This window comes from Macaca fascicularis, chromosome 2 (assembly GCF_037993035.2).
Source record: "Macaca fascicularis isolate 582-1 chromosome 2, T2T-MFA8v1.1".
Classification (NCBI taxonomy): domain Eukaryota; kingdom Metazoa; phylum Chordata; class Mammalia; order Primates; family Cercopithecidae; genus Macaca; species Macaca fascicularis.
The window spans coordinates 97,009,875-97,034,325 of NC_088376.1; the positions used below are offsets into that span (position 1 = coordinate 97,009,875).

The window sequence follows — 24,451 nt, forward strand, 5'->3', positions numbered from 1 at the left end:
GTCTTCCCTGGCACAGTCAATAGTTACTGAGTGTCGAGCATATACCAGGCACTTGGTGAGACAGAGTCTGTGTTGCTGTCCTTTAAGTCACTATCTTTTTCGAGTAAACTTTTGATGAACAGAATATTCACAAACCATATGTGTACCACTAGATTAACTCACAGTGTGAACACACCGGTGTCACCAGCACCCAGAGGTCCCCTGGATTCCTCCGTCACACCACACCCCCCAGGTGAACCACGACCCTGACTACTAGTGTAGATGGTTGTGCCTGTTTGGAATTTGGTACCAATTGAGTGATACATCAAGTCCCCCTGGGGAAGTGGCTTCTTTCACTCAGTGGTGTGTCTGTGTGACTCATCCATTCTGTTCATCCTCATTGCTGAAGAGCATCCCGCTGACTGGCTGCGCCATAGTTCATCTCTTCTGTTGTTAGTGGGAATTCAGTTGTCTCCAGTACTGGCCTGTCAGCATTTTTGCTTCTGTCTTTTGGTGGACGTAGGTGTCCATTTGTCAGGTATAAACTTAGGAATGGTTTTGCAGGGTCAGGGGGTAGATGTCATTAGTACCTTGTTGAATGCATACATGCCTGATGAATGAACAAGCCTCTGGCTCTGGGGGCAACAGGATAGGCAAGATGGGACATGGTACACACGCGCCCACACGCGCTCACACACTCAGTCTTTTCCTGAGCTTGACCCTAAGTGCAGGGCCTGCCATCTGCCTTCTGCCTCAGCCAGGGGGGTAGCCGGCTCTAGAGCCTGGCAGGATCTGCTGTTAAGCTGCTGGGTGGGGCTCGGTTGGGTCCAGCCTAACAGGCCTGGGGCTCTGAGGGGACCTCAGCTTCACATTTGAAGTTTTGTTTTGATTTTTGAGACAAGGTCTCACTCTGTCACATACACTAGAGTGTAACAGCGCAATCATGGCTCACTGCAACCTTCACCTCCCAGGCTCAAGAGATCCTTCCACCTCATCCTCCCAAGTAGCTGGGACTACAGGTGTGGGCGCTTAGCTAGTTTATTTTTATTTTTGTAAGGAGGTGGTCTCACGTTGTTGTCCAGGCTTTGTCTCAAGCTCCCAGGCTCAAGTGATCCTCCTGCTTCAACCTCCCAAAGTTCTGAGATTACAGGGATGAGCCACCACGCTGGGCTCACCTTGAGGCACTTATGAGAGAAGCTGTAGTCCCCCATTCCTGACATCTGTTCCCTCAGATCCCTGTGCTGACCATCTCAAAGGTCAGCATTGGGTCCTAGTAGTCTTAGGGGCCATGTCTGAGCCTCTAGCAAACTTGGGGCCTGATGGTTTGCCCAATCCAGCCTCTTTTTTTTCTTTCAAAGACAGAGTCTCACTCTGTCACCCAGGCTGGAGTACAGTGGCATGATCTCGGCTCACTGCAACCTCCACTTCCTGGGTTAAAGCAATTCTCCTGCCTCAGCCTCCTGAGTAGCTGGGACTACAGGTGCATGCCACCACACCTGGCTAATTTTGTATTTTTAGTAGAGGTGGGGTTTCACTATGTTGGCCAGGATGGTCTTGATCTCCTGACCTCGTGATCCACCTGCCTCGGCCTCCCAAAGTGCTGGGATTACAGGCGTGAGCCACCGCGCCCGGTCCAGCCTCTTCTCTCTAGATGAGTCAGCCCATCCTCCTCCAGGATGCCCATAGCACCCACCCCCATACCACCCTGCCTCATCTCCACCTGAGATGGGGTTTCCAGGTAACTGCCTCCCTTTATACTCACCACTGCTGGCCTCTCCGTGACCCCTCAGCCCCTCTCTAAGTGGCATAATGTGGGCCTAGGTGACTCCCTGATTGACTCAGAAGGCACTGGATAGCTCTAGGAATTCACTGCCTGTGGCCCTTGGAAATGATGAAGGGGAGGCAGAAATCCTTTCAGGATAGGACTGACCTCTTTGGTCCCCCAGTGATGTGAAGGGACCTCAGTGACTTCTAGTTGGACGGGCTGATCTTCCACTGGCCTGTTGGTGACTCATCAGAGATCTCCACTGTGTGCCCCATGTTCATCCAGGTGTCTGAGTTTCCCGAGGAACCCTCATTTGGTTTCCTCAGGAAGCCCAAATGCCTGGTGTGCTCCCCACATCAGGGAAGCCTCTAAATCAGGCTAGAATCGCCTCATTCTAGATTCTTAGGGAAAACAGGCTCTGTGAATCCCCTGTGCAACTCACACCTGGGCCCCAGTGAACCTCCCCTCCCGGCACTGCGTGGCCTCCCGGCTCTCCCTGAGACCTCCGGAGTCCTGTCTGACTCTCCCGGCTCTCCCTGAGACCTCCGGAGTCCTGTCTGACTCTCCCGGCTCTCCCTGAGACCTCCGGAGTCCTGTCTGACTCTCCCGGCTCTCCCTGAGACCTCCGGAGTCCTGTCTGACTCTCCCGGCTCTCCCTGAGACCTCCGGAGTCCTGTCTGACTCTCCCGGCTCTCCCTGAGACCTCCGGAGTCCTGTCTGACTCTCCCGGCTCTCCCTGAGACCTCCGGAGTCCTGTCTGACTCTGCCGGCTCTCCCTGAGACCTCCGGAGTCCTGTCTGACTCTGCCGGCTCTCCCTGAGACCTCCGGAGTCCTGTCTGACTCTGCCGGCTCTCCCTGAGACCTCCGGAGTCCTGTCTGACTCTCCCGGCTCTTCCTGAGACCTCCGGAGTCCTGTCTGACTCTCCCGGCTCTTCCTGAGACCTCCGGAGTCCTGTCTGACTGCTTAGCGTGGTGACGCTCATAGACCAGGATGGCTTTTCCAGGTCCTTCTGCAGATAAACGGGTGTGCTTGTATTTGCTCTGTGAATTTTGGTATTGCAATTCACACAGGCAGATTCTAAACATGAGGGCTGAAATGTACTCCTTTCTTTACTGCACAGAGCCCTGGTTGAGGCAGATATGAGAGGCTCATGGCTGAGTAATCATTCAGGATCTACACAGTCACCTGAAGTAGACTGGCCCGGGAGGTGAGTCCAAAGCAGATGCTACTGAGGACATGCAATAGGTGAGGGAAGCAATCAGTATCGAAGGTCCCAATCACAATGGAGGTAGCAGCGAGGGGGACAGGAGAAGCGGCTTCTTAAAGAGCCAACCCGGCAGGCGTGGTGGCTCACGTCTGTAATCCCAGTACTTCGGGAGGCCGAAGCAGGTGGATCGCAAGGTCAGGAGGTCGAGACCAGCCTGGCCAACATAATGAAACCCGTCTCTACTAAAAACACAAAAATTAACTGGGCGTGGTGGTGCACACCTGTAGTCCCAGCTACTCGGGAGGCTGAGGCAGGAGAATCACTTGAACCTGAGAGTTGGAGGTTGTGGTGAGCCGAGATCGTGCCACTGCACTGCAGCCTGGGCAACGGATCAAGACTCCTTCTCAAAAAAAAAAAAAAAAAAAAAGCCAACCCGAGGCCAATTCCCAAGATGAGTTCTTAGGCCCAACGGCCACGCTTGAGCATGAGCTAGTTAGTGCCTGTTCTCCAGATCAGACTCAGATCTAGGTCAAGCCAGGCTGGCGCACAGTGATGTGGCACTAAGGGCAACCTCAGGCGATACCCGAGGGCTGAGCTGTAGTTCCCTTGATGCAAGGGATGCCCTCTCAGCCTCAGCTGTGGGGCGAAGAGAAAATGGGTTGCAAAACAGGGCAGGGTTTGACTGCAGGGGCTCCGCAAGTGGCAGAGCAGCAAGGCTGGGTTTGGAATCAGACATCTGGGGCTCTGACCTTGCTAATTCCTGCTGTGTGACCTTTAGAGTTAACTGTTGGCTGCTTCGCAAGAAACTCGCCAATATCCCTGCCCTGTCCACCACACAGAGTTGATGCGTCTAGCAGTTAAGCTGCCATCTGGGAAAATGCTTTGTAAACTGCAGGTCCCTGTTCACACATTGTGGTGTTCTGCTGATCCACGATGCTGTGTTATTTTGTCATCATCTTTGTCCTGGGAGAAATCATCTGGGGTTTGACAACAGGTGACCAGCTAGGTGTCATACAGTGCCAGGATGGTCCCCCCGGATCCCAAGCTTTCTCATCTCCGATCTCCAGAGTCACACACAGCTTCAGGCTGGGGATTGAGGAAGACAGGAGGAGAAGCCTTACCCCTTTCTCCGACCCACCTGGCCCATGAACTCTCCAGCCATGAAAGGGGCCACTCCTCTGTGGAGGCCCATTAGCTTCAGGACACACACTCCCAGCCCAGCTGCTAGTCTCTTCCAGCGGGTACATGAGCAGCTATGGCCACGGCCTCGACTCACTTCCATGCATGGATCCAGCAACATTGGGCTCCACAGGTACTCACTGTCCTAGGACTTGACATCTTCAAAAGAACTTACTGGGTTGTTTCTGATTGTAAAAGTAATGTATCTTCATTTTAGAAAAGTAGAAAATTTACAACAAAAACACTATTAATCTTGGCACATTTGCTTTTGCCTTGCTTTTTACTTTATTTCCATAAATTTCCCATATATCCGATTCCTGAAGAATTCCATCTGACCTCTAACTGCCCCTCTCTAAACTCTACCGCAGGGAGGCCGAGTCCTGAGATCCTTCTTACTCCCTTCAGCACAGAACTGGGGTGGGACAGTAAGGGTTAAGAGCTTTACCAATTCCCAGTGATTGAATTGTAATGAGGATGAGATGCTAAATTAAAGTTTATTGCAGAATAAAAGTGTGTGCAGTCAGCATTTGTAAGAGGCTACAATGAGATGCCTTCCAGGACCGTAGCAATACAGTTAGGTAGAGAGTTAAAACAGTAGAGTGCACACGCAGATGAGATGCGCTGTCTGCAGGAATCACTTGAAAAGATCAGTTAGCTTTAGGGAAGGCAGAACTAGTCTTGAATGCTAGTCAAGAGGTGATTAAACATGAAAGAAGCAATGGCCTCATCAGAGTGTAGAGATATTTGCAGAAACAAGGCCTGGGGTGGGGGGTGGGGCTACTGTATGGAGGACAAAGAAGGGCACAAAGATTGAAGCCTGTCAGTGTTTCTCCTCCACTGTGTAGGGACCAGGTGCACCGCGATAGATGAGGCACTAGTCGGTGGGAAGGTGTCTGCTGGGTTAGGGGGATGGAGCAATGCAGACAATGGCCAAGAGTGCGGACTCTCGAGCCAGAGTGACCGGGTTCAGACACTGGCTGCCATTCCTGTACAAGCTGTGCCACGCTGGGCAAAGATGTGGACTTCTTGAGCTCTTTTCCTGATCTGTGAAACGTGGCTGCTGTAATCTCCCTCACAGGGTTGCTGTGAAGACTACACATAGAAAGCTTAAGGTAGCCATTGAGCTATAATCAATATTAACAAGGATTTGATTACTGATAAATAATGACTTTATTTAGCAGTTCCTAGGAAGGTTGTTCAATAGAAGCCAACCCCTGAAGCTGTTCTTTTCCCAGTAGGGACTTGCCACCACTGGGGCCTGGCCCCTGAGCCTTGGTGACCAGGCAACCCCAAGGCTCTGCAGGGCAGCAGCCTCCCTCGATGCCCAATCTTCAGTCAGAACTGCAGCCAACACTGCCTGACATGGCATGTGTAAGCCGAACGGAAAGGCTGTAACTGCGTGTGAAATAAATGCTATTTGGTGGGGGGATATCAAGTTTTATTTGCTATAAACCCAATGTAGCCAGAGTTCTGGGAGTTGTGAGTGGTGACTATGAGTAGATACTGTGGATGGTACAATTTATCTGCACCTCATGAGGTCTTGTAAAGTTTTAATGTGGTAATAGGCATACACTATTTCCTAGCACGTTGGAAAGAGCTGGTATATAAATGTTTCACACTTTGCAAACGTGAGTTTCTGTTTTGGGGTCGGGTGGGAGGCATTACCCTACACTCCAAAATAGCAGATTTGTTCTGGTATAAAAGAAAAAAAAGCACGTTTATTTTACAAGGCAGTATTTTCCTAAAGTGTTACATATCAAGGAAAGTTGAGCTGTCTGTAGGAAAACAGTATAATTTTAGGAAATTACAGAAGAGTCAACATTGTGCTTAAAACTTTAAAATAGTTTTTAAAAATAGCAGTTAAGTGAATATTGCCAGGTATGAACAGCCTTAAAAAGTGAGGTGGACACGACGACATAGAAGCTCAGTGTTAAAGCCGCTAGTGACAGGTCGCTTTGAGAAGTGCTCAGGCTACTAAGAGAACACTGCTTCAACCTTAATCAACAAAAGAATTCATAACACTAACTAAAACATGGCCTTTTCCTACAATAGCTGACTCTCAGTTATCTACGGTGATGAAGAAGAGCAGTGACAATGTTTAAATGGTGAATCATTCCAAAATGAATGTTGAGAAGTGCCCTGTTTATGTTTTGATGTGAGAGACACTGACATCCGGGAACTTACAGCACTGATCACGTGCATGGAACTCCCACTGGCTTCTCCCTTCTTCCCTCCTCCTCAATGGGAGAAGACAAAACCGTACTACTGAAAAGCCTAAAATACAACTGGCCTCCTCAGTTCTGGTTCACACCTCCTCTGGAGAAGGGGACAGAAGAGAAAACTGTTAAAACTTTGTTTTCCTCATGTAAAAAAGCCAGAGCGTGATAATAAAATTTTGCAAACAAGATGCAGGAATAATTAAGAGCTGACTGGATGAATATTTTAACTTGTGCCTTTTTTCCTGCCCAGTAGTACCCGCACCACTAAACTGAGCTGGATCTGTGGACAGCTTTATAAATTATCCATGTGTGTATCCTATTACCCAAGTCAAGAATTAAATTAGCATAAAGGGAGTTTGTTATCGGTCCCAAAACACTTGTGATGGTTCAAATAGACCAAGAAGTGGAGGTAAGAAGGAAAGCCACCACTCCCAAGATAGAATCAAATCCCACATCAAATCCAAAAAATATTTCAGGAAAACAACCACATCGTGTTGTTCTGCTCTTGATGCTTTTGTTTTTGTTTTGTGCTGTATGCCCTTGAGCTACAAGTCTTCCTCCCAGGAAAGCAACTGTTCTTCAGGGCTGTCCTCAGATTCTTATTTCATATCTTAAAAATTGCCTCGGAAAAAAGACCTAGATGTGACAGTAAACCCTTATTTTTTAATATACAAAAGAGTTGTGACCACAAAAGCATTGTAATCGTCATTTCTTGGAAAAGTTATAAGCATATTTGAAACTTGAAACTTCTAAAATCTTGGTTAGAGAACACAATTAAAGTCTACATTTAGTGGAATTAAGCTTCCATCTAATAGCTTTTAAACCAACTTTCCAAAAGTAGGAGTGGTACCGGGTTCCATGTAAACCCAAGAAAGCAGTTTATCCATCCACACAGCCCAACCCTTGCTCCAATGAGCATACTGGGTCCAAATTATAAAGCTTTCACATCTGTCAGTGTGCAAGTGTTAACCACAGGCTACTTCATGCGATTGTGTTCAATGTTATAGTGCATGTTGCAGTCTAAACATTTTCTAAAGTGCCTATAAGTATACAAATTAGCAACATAATATCAGCGTTACAGAGAATTCCTTCATATAATATAGAATAGAATAGGCCTAGAATTTAAAGTGAAACTACACATTTTTATATCTGTTTCAGTTGGTTTTGGAATGCAAGCATAAACAATTCCAGTTCAACAATATATTTCAGAGTATTATCAACAGTGCTAGGACAAAAATAAATCTTGTGCTTATTTAGAAAAGGTCATTTTGAGATCCAGGAGTATCTGATACTTAGAATCCAATGGAACGTCTTTAATTCTATATAGTAGATAGTAGTAAGTGAAGCTTAGTGAGTTTTTAATTATAAAGAGGTTGTGCAAATATTTAAGGTGATTATCAACTATTACATCCAAAAATTTCATTAAAATTGTGTCTAATCAGAAGGGCAGTTCAGGAGTTTAAAAAAAACAGGAACCTAGACAAAGTCCTAGATAGTACTGAGAGAGGGCCCAAGCCTGTCACTGAGCCAGCTGCAGAAATATGGCCCCGTGACCACGTATATCCATGGCTTTAGACATCTGGTTATCTGGTTGTTGACTCAATTGGTTTAGTGGGTGGGAATGTGGGCCTATAAAGAACATTGACAGGGCCGGGTGCGGTGGCTCACACCTGTAATCCCAGCACTTTGGGAGGCTGAGGCGGGTGGATCACGAGGTCAGGAGACTGAGACCATCCTGGCTAACATGGTGAAACCCCGTCTCTACGAAAAATACAAAAAACTAGCTGGGCGTGGTGGTGGGCGCCTGTAGTCCCAGCTACTCGGGAGGCTGAAGCAGGAGAATGGCGTGAACCCAGGAGGCAGAGCTTGCAGTGAGCCGAGATCGCGCCACTGCACTCCAGCCTGGGTGACATGAGCAAGACTCCATCTCAAAAAAAAAAAAAAAAAGAACATTGATGGGAATGGTGTAGAGGAGAAAGCCCCTGTATACTCCCATCTGGAGAACGGGCTCGCCCACAGGGTAGATCTAGACAGGGCCCTGGTGTTGCTGTTACAAACCTGAGTGCGTGGCGCGTGACTGCACTGCTATGGCCTGACACGTGGCTTGCAGGCATTTGGCTTCCACACGTGCCTTCAGTGGGCCACTCATGCAAGGGAGGCACCGAGAACCTCGGGCAGGGCTCATCAGATGTCCCTGTGCCACCTGGGCCATGCCCTAGACAGGGGGAAGCTCCTCATGTCCACACCTGCCTCCACCTGCCCTCTCTTGTGCCTGTCCCTAGAGCTCCTCTGATCCTCTTCTTGTTTGTCTTGTCGAGTCTTTAAATTTCAGCAAGTGGAGACTTTATGCTGCATTCTCATTCAGCATAGAACGTTCTGGCTCACACTGTTTGCAAAGGAAAATGCATACTCTGCCTTCTAAACCTATAGATGTCTTGGCCACCTAAACCTAAAAAAGTTCTATCTAGTAAATGACTTAAATTATACATACAACTGGGAAAGCAGATTCTTCCTTGAGTAGTTTGTGAATGATGCCAGAGGGAGACTTCAGGGAAGAACACAACTTTTTCTTATAAATCTGGCCGGGCGTGATGGCTCACACCTGTAATCCCAGCACCTGGGGAGGCCGAAGTGGGTGGATCACAAGGTCAGGAGATCGAGATCATCCTGGCTAACACGGTGAAAGCCAGTCTCTACTAAAAATACAAAAAATTAGCCAGGTGTGGTGGTGGGCACCTGTAGTCCCAGTTACTCAGGAGGCTGAGGCAGGAGAATTGCTTGACCCCAGAACGCGGAGGTTGTAGTGAGCCAAGATCACGCCACTGCACTCCAGCCTGGGCAACAACAGGGAAACTCCATCTCAAAAAACAAACAAAACCAAATTAATTTGACATAGAGATGTACCATAATGGTGCCAGAGCACAAGGGCATCTCAGAGCACAATGGCCTGAAAGCACGCTTCTGGATAGTTAGGATGGAAGTATTGTTCTGTCTCCAACTCTGATGTGCTCATTAGGCCATACTGAAAATTTCCAGGATTTGTAACGATGCCTCATGGATAGAAGGTTTGGAGAAATGGCAGTTAACTGACTCACAAGAGTACCTGGTACAAATGGAGAGCAGAATTCTGGAGAGAGCTAAAGAAGAAAGAATTGGTCACTATTTTGTGCGTGTGAGGGAGAGAACACATACGGACAGTTAGTGTGGGAAAGTAAGTCACTATTACACAGAATATTTTCTCCTGACTTAGCAGCGAACTATTTCAACTGCTTTTGCATTTGCATAAAAATCCATGCATCATACTGAATTCTAATCCATTCCTCACTTAAGCCATACTAATGCTTCATACAACCAAATGAAGCAGAATTAATCAAACCTATTAGATTCAGTCCTAATCCCTAAAGGGCTTCTGTCTTTAGCATTTCCATGCTAAAACTATTAGTTGGTTTTTCTTAAGATGTCAGATGTGGCTGCCTCCTAAATGTGATACCTATATAACTTCCTAAGAGATCTTCCCAGACTTGAACAATTAAAAGCAGAGAAATATTGGGGAACCCACCCAAGAGGCCAGCTCAAATGCTGAAACACCTTCCCCAGCTGGCCCGAGCCAAGTAAATCTCATCCTTCCCCTGGGTTCCCAGAGCTTTCTGGGTGTCATGAGTTGAATGTGTCATATATAGGACTGGGCCCCTTCATGGTGGGAATCAGGTCTTATTCATGCTGTGTCCCCACAGCACCCTACAGGGGACAGGTGCTCAGCTAAAGCTGGATTGAGCATGAGACGGATGAGGTCATCTCCTCATGTGAACGTCTAGCTCAGCCCCAGTCATGGAGCCTTGTACAGACATTGGCCACAAACCATGGACTGAACTGGCCTCCAGTGACCTCCCGGAAGTAAGCCGAGGCAGCTCTGATCCAGACCCAGTGCAGGTGTGGGGAGAAGGGGAAGGGAAGAAACGGCATCTACCAGTGCACACTCAGTAGGGAGTGCTGCTTGCGTAGGACAAGCAGGACAGGACGGGAGTGCCTGTGAACATGCCAAAGGGAATGGCAAGAGTCTCTCTGTGAAGGACTGGCTACTGAGAAAACACTGGTTCCTTCCCTTTGGGTACCTCCTCAATCTGATCCAAGATACTCTGCGACCATCACTTCACCGCCTTCAAATCTCCCAGTGAAATTAAGGCTGGGTCACAATTCATGACACCAGATGCTACATAGAAAGTAAGTCAAGATACAAAAGAAAACCGTTTATAATAAAAAGAATGTCTTAGTTGTAAGACGGAGAGAAGTTAATCAGCATACCACTGAACTGCTACGGTTGTTGGTTGGGGGGGGGTGGGTGGGTAAAAAATATCAACAGCATTGGAAAAAAGGATCCACCAGACAAAGGTACAAAAGCTCGGCGTGGGTCCGAGGCTGCGGCTTCCTGTCTGGACTCTCACACGGTCGTTTCTATCGTTTCAATCACTTCCAGGTCAGACTGTGAGGGGGAGAGAAGGGTGCACTCATCCGGTTCCCAGCTGCTCTCTGGACTGTAATCTTCCTCTGAACTCAGTTCTGCTCCTTCTTCTGTGTCCTCGTCACACGATTCCACGTAGTGAGCCCCGATCGCATTGATCCCAGAGTCCTCAGAACTTGAGGGAGAAGAGCAGTGATCTATTTTTGGTGTATTGCTCTCTTTTGAAATTAAGGCATCGTGTGCAGAGACCTCCTCAGGGCTCATTTTGTGGGAATGCGGCGCCGGCTGCTTCTGCACATAACACATCTTCCCATTAATACATTTAACCTGATAGTTGTCAATAAAGAGGTCTGAAATCATACAGTACCTTGGTGAGTCAGGGGGAAGGGGAGGCTGGAAGACAGACGCAAATTTCAAAAAGTGTTCGGTGAGCGAGACTGAGATCTGAATGGTGTTTGTGGGTTCCCGAGGCCGGGCAGGAATCTCAGTGCTTGGAAGCTGTTCCACAGGGGTCATAGGCTGATACATGTATTTGCCTGTGGAGACACAAAAAGACACTTGAAATCTATGAGTATTACACAAACTATATTAATACGGCCATAATGGTTTCTGAGGACTCGATGTCTTTAAAAATATTTCAGTAACACCTCAAAAGAAACTAGTAATAAAATCATTCAACACTGGTACAGTCAATTAAAAAGTCAGCATGGTATATAATAATTTTCATCTAAAAGACTCGATCTACTTTCCAAATCTCAATTTGAGTCTTTCTGATATCTCTGAAGTAGGTGGATAGACACTATAATCCTTATTTTACAAACAACTTTAAGTTGTTCATCAGACAACTTTATGTCTGTTCATACTAGAACAAAAAAGGTCCACAATATAGCATGGTAAAAAATACAACCTGTACAGCCGGGCGCAGTGGTTCACGCCTGTAATGGGCAAATCACTTTAGGTCAGGAGTTCCAGACCTGCCTGGCCAATGTGGCAAAACCCTGTCTCTACTAAAACTAAAAAACTTAGCTGGGCATGGTGGTACATGCCTGTAATAGCAGTTACTCGGGAGGCTGAGGCATGAGAATCCCTTGACCCCAGGAAGTGGAGGTGGCAGTGAGCCGAGACTGTGCCACTGCACTCCAGTCTGGGTGACAGAGTGAGACCCTGTCTCAAAAATAAAGTTGTAAAACAGTATAATGTACTGTAAAATTATAATTCCATGTTTATCTCCAATAATGTGTTAATGTATATATTCTTCCAGTTTTTAAATGTATGTAAGTTTATTATCAGAATTATGGGAGACTTTCACTTTCCAAGTGTCTATGTTCTAATTACAATATACACACACCTATATATTTACTGAATAGGTAGTGGCCCACTGAATTGTCCCGGCCACCCTCAATGACTGGGGTAAGGTTTAGGGTGGGAAATGATTTCTCTCAGGACCAAAGCTCATCAGTAGCCTATTCAGGAGGTTCCCCCTCACCGCCCCCCACCCCAATTCCACTGGCACTAAGCAACTCAAGCCAAGCAGAAGCAAAGGGCAAATGCACAGAGGGATGCAGAGGACACCCTGCTGGATGTTTCCGGGAGGCCACAAGCTTATCTCCGAGCCTTCCTCTCTGCTCTGAGACCTCAACTGTTTCCCACATAGTTGACATGGAAGTAAAACCTATATGGATTTGTTCCTAATGTCTCTCTTTCCATTTTTTTTTTATTATTATACTTTAAGTTCTAGGGTACATGTGCACAATGTGCAGGTTACATATACATGTGCCATGTTGGTGTGATGTTCCCCACCCTGTGTCCAAGTGATCTCATTGTTCAGTTCCCACCTATGAGTGAGGACATGCGGTGTTTGGTTTTCTGTCCTTGCGATAGTTTGCTGAGAATGATGGTTTCCAGCTTCATCCATGTCCCTACAAAGGACATGAACTTATCCTTTTTAATGGCTGCATAGTATTCCATGGTATATATGTGCAACATTTTCTTAATTCAGTCTATCATTGATGGATATGTGGGTTGGTTCCAAGTCTTTGCTATTGTGAATAGTGCCACCATAAACATACATATGCATGTGACTTTATAGCAGCATGATTTATAATCCTTTGGGTATATACCCAGTAATCGGCCTCATCCCATTTTTCATTCAACATCTAGCAAAGCCTCCCACGTGCTAAGGAAATAGGGTTGAAAATATCCAATCTGTAAGTCTAAAGTGATTTCAAAACAAAAAGCTAAAGCAGGGATGGGGGGCCTAAAAAATCCCAGAGACAAGTAGTCACAATTGTGGGCATCATTTTGGATTTTTCCTAATTCAGTCAATTTGTCAGTTCATGTTGTATCTTCTGCACACTGTTGACAGGGCTTTTAACCTTAGCACTACCTGCATTTTGGACCAGACAATTCTTCGTTGTGGTACGGGGCGGGGAGGGCTGTCCTAGGTGCTGTAGGGTGTTTAGCAGCATCCTCAGCCTCTCCCCACTAGATGCCAGTAACAACTGCTTCCCAAATGAGACAAATTCCCCGAGGGGTGAAATCACCCTGGTTAAGAGCCAGTGATTTATGGTATCTTCATGAGCATCTTTTTGCAGGCAAATCACTCATGTGTATGGCACTTGCTCCTGTTTATTTCTTTGTCAGACTGGAAATTCTTCTAGGACAGGAATCACATTTGTAAGGAAAACTAGCTTAGGTTTTATAATGTTAATGATGCCACAGGGGAGTAGCAATTTCAGATTAGAAATGTAAGTAGTAAAAAGGCCACAAATCATGAAACATCAGTAATCTATTAAGATCAATCAAGCCTGCTTATATTTTTTTGACTCCTGTACAAAAAAGTCACTCAGGTACCACAATTTCTTTATAACCAAATTACTCTAAAAACACCTTCATTTTCATCCTGGGGTACCATATGAAAAAAGTACATTTAAAGTCGTTGAGCCTCTGGGTTCCCAGGGTGCTTCCAAGCCTGGACATACCTCATGCAAACCCCATGGTCTGATTAAAATGCATTGAGAAGAACCGTCGCACCTGCCTGGGGGAACTATGTTTAAAATATACCAGGCATCTTCATTTCTCCAGCTCTTTAAAAGGTAATTACTACTTGTCAGGCAGAGTTAAAATCAGGTCAGATCTAAGAGACGGCATGCTAGGACCTCTGCCCCTATGCACTGTGGACACTATTGGCTGAAGGGCTAAAGAAGGCTGACCTTTAAGCCTCCCTCCAGATCCTCCAGCCCCAGGATTAGAGCAATGTATGTTTGGGCATGGGATAGACAACGGACGTAGAGAACCTGGGAAACTACTCTTTTGTCCACAGAGTGTTAAATAAAATGTGGAATGAAGGTTTCATCTTTTCCATTCTTGGCTGGTAGTTACTGAGCTCAGGAGGCTGTGGAAGGCAGGCAGTCAAGATGTGCTTGCTGTATACGCTGACTAGGTTCATCCTGCCCTAAGTAACCTGTGGTTTAGTTATCCACTTGTCACAGCCATAGGATCCTCGTAGTTGATTCACGCCTTCCAGAACCATCCTCAGACCCAGAGGGAACAAGGCTTTATTTGTCCAAAGATAGAGGGAAATGGTGAAGTCCGGCTTTGGGACTTCCCTCACTCCATCTCTTTCTCTCCTTTCCCTCCTTTATGCTTCTTCCTAATTTCTTTGCTCTCTTTCCTCTTGGTTCTTCTACTCTTTCTCTGGTCCCCTCTCATCCAAAGCTTAATTTTTCTTTCTTGAAGTGTAGTGCTGTGGACCGAATGTTTGTATCCCCACAAAACTCATGTTGAAACCCTAATCCCCAATGTGATGGTATTTGGAGGTGAGGCCTCTGAGGAGTACTTAGGTTTAGATGAGGCAATGAAGATGGAGCCTCTAATCATTGGTTTAGTGCCCCATGAGAAGAGGAAGAGACCAGATCCCTTTCTCTCTCCTCCAGGTGAGGATACAGCATCTGCAAACCAGGATGAGCGTCCTCATCAGACACTGACTCTGCCTCACTCTTGGAATTCTCAGCTTCTAGATTGTGAGAAACACACATTTGTTGTTTAAGCCACCCAGTAAATGGTATTTTATTATACCAGCCCAATCTGACCAGGACATGTAGTAAAAGAGAAATGCAGCTGGGTGAGGAAGATGTGAACCAGATTCCATTTCTTTCTACAACTATTAAATGTGTTTACTCAGAGCGAGGTGGGAGCCCATTATCTGGTGATATGGGGATGCAAAGAAAGAGAGGAAGAAAATAGTAAAGATGGCCACATAAAAAACCTTTAGTAACCACCTTTGAAATATCAATTATTATATCATACTTACTATATTGTTTATAAACACAGAAATAATTAAGCTCAAAGATTTAGTTTTATAGGGTTGTGAAGGGTTAGTGCTTTGCTCCAATCCCTGATAACTTACATCCCTGGGGTATTCTAGGCTAAGAATCCATGTTCACATAGCTCCAAGGCACTGCAAGATCCTGAATTATCAGAGAGATTCAATTATGTTTACTACGAGAATAAAATGAACACACTTCTTTAACAGCAAGGATTGAAACAGATTTCTGGCGATTTAGCCAAAAAATTCAATAACCACTATATTCTCTGAACTATCTTAATTAAGGGTTTGCTGTGTTACTTAAAGAATAAATGGATGAGAACTTTTAAAACCTAAAGCTCTAAAAGGAAAAGATACTCAGAGTGAGGGCTTAGAGAAAAAGAGCAAAAGGAGGATCCATTTGATGCAGCAATTCCACTTTTGGGTACATAGCCAAAAGAATGGAAAGCAGAGTCTCAGGAATATTTGAATATCCATGTTCATAGCAGCATCATTTGCAACATCCAAAAGGTGGAGCAACCCAAATGTCCACTGATGGATGAACAGATAAACAAGAGCTCATATATATGTAAAATATATTAAAAGGAAGGAAATCCTGACCCATGCTACAACTAGAAGAACCTTGAGAACACTATGCTAATAAGCCAGTCACAGTAAGACAAATACTCTTGATTCCACTTGTTTGATGTATCTAAAGTAGTCAATTCATGGAAACCGAAAGTAGAGTGGTGTTTGCCAGGGCATACGGTGGGGGGATGGGGAGTTGTTTAATGGGTAGAGTTTGAGTTTTACAAGATGAAAAGAGATGTGTAGATGGATGGTAGTGATGGTTGCACAATATAAATGGACCTAACACCACAGAACTGTACACTTAAAAATGGTTAAGATGGGAATTACGTATATTTTACCAAAATTTACCAAGAAAATGAGTGACCTCAGGTAAATTGCATGCATAGTTCAGTTCTTTTACTTTATATATTTTAAATTAGTTTTATACTTTTTTTTTTTTTTTTTTCCCCGAGATGGAGTCTCTGTGGCCCAGGCTGGAGGGCAGTGGCACGATCTCAGCTCACTGCAACCTCTGCCTCCTAGGTTCATGCGATTCGCCTGCCTCAGTCTTGTGAGTAGCTGGGATTACAGGCATGTACCACTGTGCCCAGCTAATTTTGTATTTTTAGTAGGGATGGGGTTTCTTTTCTTTTTAAATTATACTTTAAGTTCTAGGGTACATGTGCACAATGTGCAGGTTTGTTATATATGTATACATGTGTCATGTTGGTGTGCTGCACCCATTAACTCATCATTTACATTAGGTATATCTCCTAATGCTATCCCTCCCCGCTCCCCTTCTCCCCACAATACGACCTGGTGTGTGATGTTCCCCTTCCTGTGTCCAAGTGATCTCATTGTTCAATTCCCACCTATGAGTGAGAACATGCGGTGTTTGGTTTTCTGTTTTTGCGATAGATTGCTGAGAATGATGGTTTCCAGCTGCATCCATGTCCCTACAAAGGACACAAACTCATCCTTTTTTATGGCTGCATAGTATTCCATGGTGTATATGTGCCACATTTTCTTAATCCAGTCTGTCACTGATGGACATTTGGGTTGATTCCGAGTCTTTGCTATTGTGACTAGTGCTGCAATAAATATACATGTCCATGTGTCTTTATAGCAGCATGATTTATAATCCTTTGGGTATATACCCAGTAACTGGATGGCTGGGTCATTTGGTATTTCTAGTTCTAGATCCTTGAGGAATCGCCACACTGTTTTTCACAATGGTTGAACTAGTTTACAATCCCAACAGTGTAAAAGTGTTCCTATTTCTCCACATCCTCTCCAGCACCTGTTGTTTCCTGACTTTTTAATGATTGCCATGCTAACTGGTGTGATGGTATCTCATTGTGGTTTTGATTTGCATTTCTCTGAGGGCCAGTGATGACGAGCATTTTTTCATGTGTCTGTTGGCTGTATGCATGTCTTCTTTTGAGAAGTGTCTGTTCATATCCTTTGCCCACTTTTTGATGGGGTTGTTTTTATCTTGTAAATTTGTTTGAGTTCTTTGTAGATTCTGGATATTAGCCCTTTGTCAGATGAGTAGATTGCAAAAATTTTCTCCCATTCCCCCATTCTGTAGGTTGCCTGTTCACTCTGCTGGTAGTTTCTTTTGCTGTGCAGAAGCTCTTTAAGTTTGGCTTTTGTTGCCATTGCTTTTGGTATTTTAGACATGAAGTCCTTGCCCATGCCTATGCCCTGAATGGTATTACCTAGGTTTTCTTCTAGGGTTTTTATGGTTTTAGGTCTAACATTTAAGTCTCTAATCCATCTTGAATTAATTTTCGTATAAGGAATAAGGAAAGGACCCAGTTTCAGCTTTCTACTTATGGCTAGCCAATTTTCCCAGCACCATTTATTAAATAGGGAATCCTTTCCCCATTTCTTGTTTTTCTCAGGTTTGTCAAAGATCAGATGGCTGTAGATGTGTGGTATTATTTCTGAGGGCTCTGTTCTGTTCCATTGGTCTATATCTCTGTTTTGGTACCAGTACCATGCTGTTCTGGTTACTGTAGCCTTGTAGTATAGTTTGAAGTCAGGTCGTGTGATACCTCCAGCTTTTTCCTTTTGACGTAGGATTGTCTTGGCAATGTGGGGTCTTTTTTGGTTCCATATGAACTTTAAAGCAGTTTTTTCCAAGTCTGTGAAGAAAGTCATTGGTAGCTTGATGGGGATGGCATTGAATCTATAAATTACCTTGGGCAGTATGGCCATTTTCACAATATTGATTCTTCTATCCATGAGCATGGTATGTTCTTCCATTTGTTTGTGTCCTCCTTTATTTCATTGAGCAGTGGTTTGTAGTTATCCTTGAAGAGGTCCTTTACATCCCTTGTAAGTTGGATTCCTAGATATTTTATTCTTTTTGAAGCAATTGTGAATGGAAGTTCATTCATGATTTGGCTCTCTGTTTGTCTGTTACTGGTATATAAGAATGCTTGTGATTTTTGCACATTAATTTTGTATCCTGAGACTTTGCTGAAGTTGCTTATCAGCTTAAGGAGATTTTGGACTGAGATGATGGGGTTTTCTAAATATACAATCATGTCATCTGCAAACAGGGACAATTTGATTTCTTCTTTTCCTAACTGAATATTATTTCTTTCTCTTGCCTGATTGCCCTAGCCAGAACTTCCAACACTATGTTGAATAGGAGTGGTGAGAGAGGGCATCCCTGTCTTCTGCCAGTTTTCAAATGGAATGCTTCCAGTTTTTGCCCATTCAGTATATGATATTGGCTGTGGGTTTGTCATAAATAGCTCTGATTATTTTGAGATACGTTCCATCAATACCGAATTTATTGAGAGTTTTTAGCATGAAGGGCTGTTGAATTTTGTCAAAGGCCTTTTCTGCATCTATTGAGATAATCATGTGGTTTTTGTCTTTGGTTCTGTTTATATGCTGGATTACGTTTATTGATTTGCGTATGTTGAACCAGCCTTGCATCCCAGGGATGAAGCCCACTTGATCATGGTGGATAAGCTTTTTGATGTGCTGCTGGATTTGGTTTGCCAGTATTTTCTTGAGGATTTTTGCATTGATGTTCATCAGGGATATTGGTCTAAAATTCTCTTTTTTTGTTGTGTCTCTGCCAGGTTTGGTATCAGGATGATGTTGGCCTTGTAAAATGAGTTAGGGAGGATTCCTTCTTTTTCTATTGATTGGAATAGTTTCAGAAGGAATGGTACCATCTCCTCCTTGTACCTCTGGTAGAATTCGGCTGTGAATCTGTCTGTCCTGGACTTTTTTTTGTTGGTAGGCTATTAATTATTGCCTCAATTTCAGAGCCTGCTATTGGTCTATTCAGGGATTCAACTTCTTCCTGGTTTAGTCTTGGGAGAGTATAAGTGTCCAGGAAATTATCCATTTCTTCTGAGTTTTCTAGTTTATTTGCGTAGAAGTGTTTATAGTATTCTCTGATGGTAGTTTGTATTTCTGTGGGATCGGTGGTGATATCCCCTTTATCATTTTTTATTGCGTCTATTTGATTCTTCTCTTTTCTTCTTTATTAGTCTTGCTAGCGGTCTATCAATTTGGTTGATTTTTTAAAAAAACCAGCTCCTGGATTCATTGATTTTCTGGAGGGTTTTTTGTGTCTCTGTCTCCTTCAGTTCAGCTCTGATCTTAGTTATTTCTTGCCTTCTGCTAGCTTTTGAATGTGTTTGCTCTTGCTTCTTTCCAGCTTTCTCTTGTGGGCATTTAGTGCTATAAATTTCCATCTACACACTGCTTTAAATGTGTCCCAGAGATTCTGGTATGTTGTGTCATTCTTCTGATTGGTTTCAAAGAACATCTTTATTTCTGCCTTCATTTCATTATGTACCCAGTAGTCATTCAGGAGCAGGTTGTTCAGTTTCCATGTAGTTGAGCGGTTTTGATTGAGTTTCTTAGTCCTGAGTTCTAGTTTAATTGTACTGTGGTCTGAGAGACAGTTTGTTATAATTTCTGTTCTTTTACATTTGCTGAAGAGTGCTTTACTTCCAACTATGTGGTCAATTATGGAATAAGTGCGATGTGATGCTGAAAAGAATGTATATTCTGTTGATTTGGGGTGGAGAGTTCTGTAGATGTCTACTACGTCCACTTGGTGCAGAGTTGAGTTCAATTCCTGATATCCTTGTTAACTTTCTGTCTCGTTGATCTGTCTAATGTTAACAGTGGGGTGTTGAAGTCTCCCACTATTATTGTATGGGAGTCTAAGTCTCTTTGTAAGTCTCTAAGGACTTGCTTTATGAATCTGGGTGCTCCTGTATTGGGTGCATATATGTTTAGGATAGTTAGCTCTTCCTGTTGAATTGACCCCTTTACCATTATATAATAGCCTTCTTTGTCTCTTTTGATCTTTGATGGTTTAAAGTCTGTTTTATCAGAGACTAGGATTGCGACCCCTGTTTTTTTCTGTTTCCCATTTGCTTGGTAGATCTTCCTCCACCCCTTTATTTTGAGCCTATGTATGTCTTTGCATGTGAGATGGGTCTCCTGAATACAGCAAACTGATGGGTCTTGACTCTTTATCCAATCTGCCAGTCTGTGTCTTTTAATTGGGCCATTTAGTCCATTTACATTTAAGGTTAATATTGTTATGTGTGAACTTGATCCTGTCATTGTGATATTAACTGGTTATTTTGCTCATTAGTTGATGCAGTTTCTTCCTAGCATTGATGGTCTTTACATTTTGGCATGTTTTTGCAATGGCTGGTACTGGTTGTTCCTTTCCATGTTTAGTGCTTCCTTCAGGATCTCTTGTAGGGCAGGCCTGGTGGTGACAAAGTCTCTAAGCATTTGCTTGTCTGTAAAGAATTGTATTTGTCCTTCACTTATGAAACTTAGTTTGGCTGGATATGAAATTCTGGGTTGAAAATTCTTTTCTTTAAGAATGTTGAATATTGGCCCCCACTCTCTTCTGGCTTGTTGAGTTTCTGCCGAGAGGTCTGCTGTTAGTCTGATGGGCTTCGCTTTGTGGGTAACCCGACCTTTCTCTCTGGCTGCCCTTAACATTTTTTCCTTCATTTCAACTTTGGTGAATCTGACAATTATGTGTCTTGGAGTTGCTCTTCTTGAGGAGTATCTTTGTGGCGTTCTCTGTATTTCCTGAATTTGAATGTTGGCCTGCCTTACTAGGTTGGGGAAGTTCTCCTGGATAATATCCTGCAGAGTGTTTTCCAACTTGGTTCCATTTTCCCCCTCACTTTCAGGCACACCAATCAGACATAGATTTGGTCTTTTCACATAATCCCGTATTTCTTGGAGGCTTTGTTCATTTCTTTTTCCTCTTTTTTCTCTAGACTTCTCTTCTCGCTTCATTTCATTCATTTGATCTTCAATCATTGATACTCTCTCTTCCAGTTGATCAAGTCGGTTACTGAAGCTTGTGCATTTGTCATGTATTTCTCGTGTCATGGTTTTTATCTCTGTCAGTTTGTTTACGGCTTTCTCTGCATTGATTATTCTAGTTTTCCATTCTTTTTTCAAGATTTTTAGTTTCTTTGCGCTGGGTACATAGTTCGTCCTTCAGTTCTGAGAAGTGTGATCGACTGAAGCCTTCTTCTCTCAACTTGTCAAAGTCATTCTCCATCCAACTTTGATCCATTGTTGGTGATGAGCTGCGTTCCTTTGGAGGGGAGATGTGCTCTGATTTTTTGAATTTCCAGCTTTTCTGCCCTGCTTTTTCCCCATCTTTGTGGTTTTATCTGCTTTTGGTCTTTGATGATGGTGATGTACTGATGGGGATTTGGTGTGGGTGTCCTTCCTACTTGTTAGTTTTCCTTCTAACAGTCAGGACCCTCAGCTGTAGGTCTGTTGGAGTTTGCCTGAGGTCCACTCCAGACCCTGTTTGCCTGGGTATCAGCAGCGGAGGCTGCAGAATATAGAATATTGCTGAACAGCGAGTGTTGCTGTCTGAATCTTGCTCTGGAAGCTTCATCTCAGGGGTGTACTCTGCCGTGTGAGGCGTGAGATGTTGGTCTGCACCTAGTGGGGGATGTCTCCCAGTTAGGCTACTCAGGGGTCAGGGACCCACTTGAGCAGGCAGTCTGTCTATTCTCAGATCTCAACCTCTGTGCTGGGAGATCCACTGCTCTCTTCAAAGCTGTCAGACAGGGTCATTTACATCTGCAGAGGTTTCTGCTGCTTTTTGTTTAGCTATGCTCTGTCCCCAGAGGTGGAGTCTACAGAGACAGGCAGGCCTCCTTGAGCTGCGGTGGGCTCCACCCAGTTTGAGCTTCCCAGCGGCTTTGTTTACATACTTAAGCCTCAGCAATGGCGGGCGCCCCTCCCCCAGCCTTGCTGCCACCTTGCAGTTAGATCTCAGACTGCTGTGCTAGCAATGAGGGAGGCTCTGGGCGTGGGACCCTCCCGGCCAGGTGTGGGATATAATCTCCTGGTGTGCCATTTGCTAAGACCCTTGGTAAAGCGCAATATTAGGGTGGGAGTTACCCGATTTTCCAGGTGTTGTGTGTCTCAGTTTCTCTTGGCTAGGAAAAGGGATTCCCTTCCCCCTTGCACTTCCCAGGTGAGGCGATGCCTCTCTCTGCTTCAGCTCTGGCTCATCGGGCTGCACCAGTTGACCAGCACCAACTGTCTGGCACTCCCCAGTGAGATGAACCTGGTACCTCAGTTGAAATTGCAGAAATCACCTGTCTTCTGCGTCGCTTGTGCTGGGAACTGGAGGCTGGAGCTGTTCCTAGTCGGCCATCTTGCTCCGGGACCCCCCGGGATGGGGTTTCTTCATGTTAGTCAGGCTGGTCTCAAACTCCTGACCTCAGGTGATCTACCCGCCTCAGCCTCCCAAAGTGCTGGGATTACAGGTGTGAGCCACTGTGCCCGGCTATACTTTTAAATTAGTATAATTTCCTGTATTAACAGACTACAGGGAAAAAAACCCATATGATCTGGAATATTTAACGAATTCTTGCCACTCCATAATGAGAAAACAACCCAATTTTCTTAAAAAGAGGTGTGGCAACATAAGAGTAAGACTGAGGGATCTTTACAGTGATGGAAATGTTCGGTATCTTGCCCACATTCATGTTAATACCTTGTTTGTGATATCTTACCACTGTTTTGCAACTTAATTGCCCTTGGGGGGAACTAGGCAAAGGGTACATGAGAGCTCTGTATTTCTTAAAATTTTATATAAATCTATGATATTTTTCAAAATGTATAATCTAAAACAACAGGGAAATAATCACCATAGACGTGATGACGTACCCTTTTTGGTGTATTATATCAGGAGGTACATGCTGTTGATACATTTCATTACAGGTGATATTTATTAACTTTGTGGTGCCTGTCTAGGTTTCTCCCTTGTAAAGCTACTATTTTTCTCTTTGTAAGATATTTTAGGACTGTGCAAATATCCTGTTTCTTACCATACTTTCACCAATTTTAGCATGGATAGGTAGCTCTTGTCTGCAACAAATATTACTGTGGTGTTTGCCAAACAGTGATTTTTTTTTTGTTTTTTTGTTTTTTTGTTTTTTTTGAGACGGAGTCTGGCTCTGTCGCCCAGGCTGGAGTGCAGTGGCCAGATCTCAGCTCACTGCAAGCTCCGCCTCCCAGGTTTAAGCCATTCTCCTGCCTCAGCCTCCAGAGTAGCTGGGACTACAGGCACCCACCACCTCGCCCGGCTAGTTTTCTGTACTTTTTAGTAGAGACGGGGTTTCACCGTGTTAGCCAGGATGGTCTCGATCTCCTGACCTCGTGATCCGCCCGTCTCGGCCTCCCAAAGTGCTGGGATTACAGGCTTGAGCCACCGCGCCCGGCCCAGTGATTTTTTTTTAAACGACACACCATGATTCTTGAGATTTTCTATTTACATCATTCCTTCTACGTTTATTAATTGGAATTCTATATGTGAAATTGAAGACACTGGGATGAAATCACATCTTGTGAGACCCAAACAAACTAAAGCCAGGAGAGTCTGAAGAGGGGAGGGTTTGTGCTCTGTCTGAGATAAAGACTTGTCTCAAGGACTTTCTAAAATAACTCTAAGAGATTCTTTCTTTAGGACTGCAGCAATTCAGACAAGATGTCCTCGAAAGAACACCTGCCCAGTAACGGCATCTCCACTGAAAAACAGAGGCCAACTTGTGTTATAATTCCCAAATAAATTCAACATATTTGGAGACTTTTTCTGATTTTTTTTCTTGATTGACATAAGCACCAGAAGCTGCTCCTTCTCCCTCATTTATTTATTTATTCAATTATTTATATAAGCATGGACTCACAGATATTTATTCTGTGTATTGCTACCTGTTACTATGATTTATTTTGTTACTCATATTTTTCCAGATTTAGCTCTTGGGACCTGTGTCCTTTCAACTATTCTCATCCTTGACTGAAGACTTCTTTACTTTCTGGCACTAGAAGACATTACTGGTTTATTTGTACTTTCCCTGGGCCAGTCTGGGAACCAGCCATTTCTCCAAGGGGCCCTAGTTCCTTTTATTAAGAACTTATACGCATTACTCCTGTGAAGTGGAATCTTAGTTTGCTAATGACTCATTCAAATCACTCTCTGAGCTCATCCATAGGAAAGTGAAGACAATACCTTATTATAGTATCCAGTACCCATTTTAAAAATAATATAAAAAAATCACAAATCCATTAATTTATCTTTAATCTTTTTAAAGGGAGCTGAAATCACTTTCTCAATCATGAAAGTGATCATACAACATGGCCAACATAAAAACCAACTGTGGGCTGGGTGTGGTGACTCACGCCTGTAATCCCAGCACTTTGGGAGGCCAAGGTGG

At 44.3% G+C, this 24,451-nt stretch overlaps 1 protein-coding gene across 2 annotated transcripts in view; it reads right to left on the reverse strand.

The window, feature by feature from the left end:
- Positions 1-5,818: 5,818 nt before the first annotated feature.
- C2H3orf70 (chromosome 2 C3orf70 homolog) overlaps positions 5,819-24,451 on the reverse strand; it is a 71,726-nt gene continuing 53,093 nt past the window's right edge. For both annotated transcript variants that reach the window (XM_005546586.4, XM_074031582.1), the window contains exon 2: positions 5,819-11,346. In XM_005546586.4, the coding sequence (XP_005546643.1) occupies positions 10,790-11,346 (557 nt within the window). In that variant the 3' untranslated portion in view covers positions 5,819-10,789. The remainder of the gene's footprint in view (positions 11,347-24,451) is intronic.